The sequence below is a fragment of the Sinocyclocheilus anshuiensis genome, unplaced genomic scaffold (assembly GCF_001515605.1).
Source record: "Sinocyclocheilus anshuiensis isolate Anshui unplaced genomic scaffold, SAMN03320099.WGS_v1.1 scaffold167, whole genome shotgun sequence".
Classification (NCBI taxonomy): domain Eukaryota; kingdom Metazoa; phylum Chordata; class Actinopteri; order Cypriniformes; family Cyprinidae; genus Sinocyclocheilus; species Sinocyclocheilus anshuiensis.
The window spans coordinates 1497795-1501429 of NW_015552552.1; the positions used below are offsets into that span (position 1 = coordinate 1497795).

General features: G+C 35.6%; 1 protein-coding gene across 1 annotated transcript in view; it reads right to left on the reverse strand.

Moving 5' to 3' along the window:
• Positions 1-85: 85 nt before the first annotated feature.
• Positions 86-3635, reverse strand: part of LOC107664468 (uncharacterized) — a 7998-nt gene continuing 4448 nt past the window's right edge. The window contains exons 7-12 of the mRNA XM_016455042.1: positions 3235-3422; positions 2934-3130; positions 2674-2765; positions 2523-2577; positions 1596-1693; positions 86-756 (exon numbers count right to left, since the gene is read on the reverse strand). Of these exons, the coding sequence (XP_016310528.1) occupies positions 548-756; positions 1596-1693; positions 2523-2577; positions 2674-2765; positions 2934-3130; positions 3235-3422 (839 nt within the window). The 3' untranslated portion in view covers positions 86-547. The remainder of the gene's footprint in view (positions 757-1595; positions 1694-2522; positions 2578-2673; positions 2766-2933; positions 3131-3234; positions 3423-3635) is intronic.

Below are 3635 nucleotides of genomic sequence, written 5' to 3' on the forward strand. Positions count from 1 at the left end.
GCGGGCATAATCTCAATAATGAAATCAATAAAACACTTTGATAAACAGTTGTGTGAGACTCTTCATTAATAAGACAGTTCGGTTTCTTTTTAGCAAAGTATTGCATTTATTGCTTTGGTGAAAAGACTATAGTCGCTTTTTGCAACTTTCAGACATCTATGAACAAGACATGAGCTGTACATACCAGTGACTTAAAGGAAAATGTGTGAGTGCAATGTGAAACATACAAAGTGGACAAAAATACAAATGTGAAAACGTAAAGTACGTGCAAAATAAGAGAAAACATTTATTGTACAAAAATACATCGAGTCTCTGAATGTACTAAATACAAATCTGAACTACACGAGAGAGAGTGAAGGCTTTGCTTGCTTTTAAGGAAATCAATATAAAAACGGTAGCTGTAAAACAGCTGTTCATGCTAAAACTGCATCAATGCAACGTTAAAAAACAAATGCTAAAAGTGCTTCTCAAGTTCAAGTTTCTTCTATCACGTTTCTGTAAGTACCCTAGATTAATTTCTAAGAGAAAAATCCTGTAGTCCCTGATCCTAAATGGGAAGTTCAACCGGGCATTTAACGGTGTCATTATAAAATGTTCCTGAACAATCTGACCCTCCAAATACTAGGATGTTGCCATGACGGCGATCCCTCGGGTCTGAAGATAAAGTCTTTGTAGAGCCCAGGCTTATCAGACTGTGGCCTGCGCGAGGCTTAGAGCAAAGCAATGGAGACACCACTGATGTCCATGAGCTTGTATCTGCAAACATGTATTGTTTTAACCTTTCAATCCATTCAGACTAATATCTGTAAACTAGTCTTTTAAAGAACCTAGAAATCAATGATTTGGGACTTCAAGTCTATTAGTTTTGAGGCCATCTATATGCTGTTATACACACTTAAATGGACACTTCACCCAAAAATGCTAAATCTGTCATTGTTTATTTACCCTTGTATTGTTTCATGCATGTATGACTTCCTTTCTTTGGTGGAACACAATGCTGAAACTGTTTTTGTCCATATAACATCCATCAATCTTTAACTGAACTACTTCAAACTGAAAACCTTCAAACTTCTAGCTTTTCAAACTTTTTTCAAACTTTCTGGTCTGGCTTTCTCAAGCCAACTTCAAAGTTTGTCTTCTCACATTTTTTTTTTTACCTAGTTTTAGTAGTGATTGTAATTATTTTAGTAACTTTTTTAAAAAATTGATTACATTAAAATAAGTTTTGAACAACAAATCTTAAACTAGGGGTTTCGAATATTGTTGTGGACAATGTTGGGCCTTGGAGTCATACACTGCTTTAAAATGAATAATCTTTCTATTTTGGTAAATACAGACCATACATTTTTATTGCATTAATTTTTTTGTAGAATAAAATTCTCTTATTCTGAAAATTGTTAATTGATAATGTGGCATAATACCACCTGCTACTGACTAGCAATAAGTAAAAAGGCTATATGCTATTTTCTATTTGAAAAAACCCATCAGTATGTCAAATGTATGATTGTGAAACCATTTCATAGGTCTTTAAGGTATTTCAACTCTATTAGCTATAATATATTTAGTTGTGTGTAGTAAATTATGGAATGACAGACCTAAGTTAAAGAGATGGAGGTCCTGTAGGGCTCCTACAGCACTGCAGCCTCCGCTGATCAGCACCCTGTTGTCAGACACGGGTAGAGCAGCGTGAAACCTGCACAGCAGAATGACAAAAAAAAACAACAACTTTACTTCAAAATACATACAGAAATGTAAGTAAATTTCCTTATTGAACTGTAACTATTTACAAATTCTGCATTATCAGCTTATTCTATTAAGTTCTTTAAAAGAATAGTTCACCCAAAAATGAAAATTCATTAATTACTCACCCTCATGTCGTTCCAAACCCACAAGACCTTCATTCATCTTCAGAACACAAATTAAGATAATTTGGATGAAATCTAAGAGCTTTCTGATCCTGCATAGACAGCAACGCAACTACCACGTTCAAGGCCCAGAAAGGAAGTAAGGACATCGTTAAAATAGTCCATGTGACATCAGTGGTTTAACCGTAATTTTATGAAGCTACAAGAATACTTTGTGAGCAAAGAAAACAAAAATAATGACTTTATTCAACAAATCTTCTCCCCCCAAGTTACCGTCCTACGCACATCATGGTGCTCTTGATAATGGCAACTCGGGGGAGAAGAATTGTTGAATAAAGTCATTATTTTTGTTTTCTTTGTTCACAAAAAGTATTATCGTAGCTTCGTAAAATTGCTGTTGAACCACTGATGTCACATGGACTATTTTAATGATATCCTTACTGAGTTTCTGGGACTGGGAACATTTCAGTTGCGTTGCTGGCTATGGGAGGTCAGAAAGCTCTCGGATTTCATCAAAAATATCTTAAATTGTGTTTCAAAGAACGAAGGTCTTACGGGTTTGAAACGACATGAGGGCGAGTAATTAATGACAGAATTAAAATTTTTGGGTGAGCTATCCCTTTAAAAAGTTGTAAAATTAATATTTTGAAGTCTTACCCACGGGCCAATGGTGGCATGTTCTCGTACTTTACAGCAGTGTATTCCATGAAGCCTTTTCCACAGGAAACAAAAGATTTGGTATACAAGACTGTGATTATATGAAAAACACAGCAGACAGTGAATACTTTCAGATGTTCAGGATCATTACCAAGATCCAGGATGTGAAGATCACTGAGGTAGGTGGCAGTTTTTCTCCCACCAAAAATGATCATCTTGTTTGACAGCAGCGTGGTGGAGTGCCTTTAATAAAACATACATTTTATGACGTAGTGGAAAACAGCAGAGGAAGAATAAAAAAGGGTTTTGAATGACATGAGAATGAGTAAATGACACGTTCCTGGTTTTAGTTGCATATACTGTGGATGGTGATTATGAAACTGGATGAAAAGACAAAGCAATATTACTTACCCAAACCTGGGCAGAGGACGGTCACCCTCCACAATCGGTTGATACCACAGACCATGTTCAGGGTTGAAAATGTACAATGCATTACTGCAAACACTGCCTTCAGGACATCGGCTGGGCTGCACTCCTCCAAATACATACAGCTCCTTCTTATAGAACGTGGCACTGTGGTACGCCAATGACGGTATATTTCCTTTTGCCTATCCCAACCCAAAACATAATACGTATATACAACCGGAAGTAAATATCTGCTACACCAAAACATACACAAATCATAAGAAGAAATAAATGGTCTAATACTCACAGAAACAAGCTTCCATTTCCAAGTTATAGTGTCCAGTATATAAATATCACTGTATCGCTGGGCGTCTCTCTGACCACCGTACACATACACCGCTTTAGACTCAGGATCAAAGGTTGCTGAGTGACCTTTTGAGATTGGTGGACTGACCTCAGACGATGAGACGTCCATGGGGAACCAGAAATCATTATCTGAGAATTATTACAGTTATAGGTATAGGTCATTATTAATAAGAAAATTGTAAAAGTAAAAAAACAAACAAACAAAAAAAAAAATGTAAAGGAAATGCCCCAGTTTGTGGTAAGAAACTTCTAGAAATATAATACAGTAAATAAATAATCTTAATTTAGAATGAATGAGTAAATAATTCTATATAATAATATTAATAATTAAATTTATGCGGG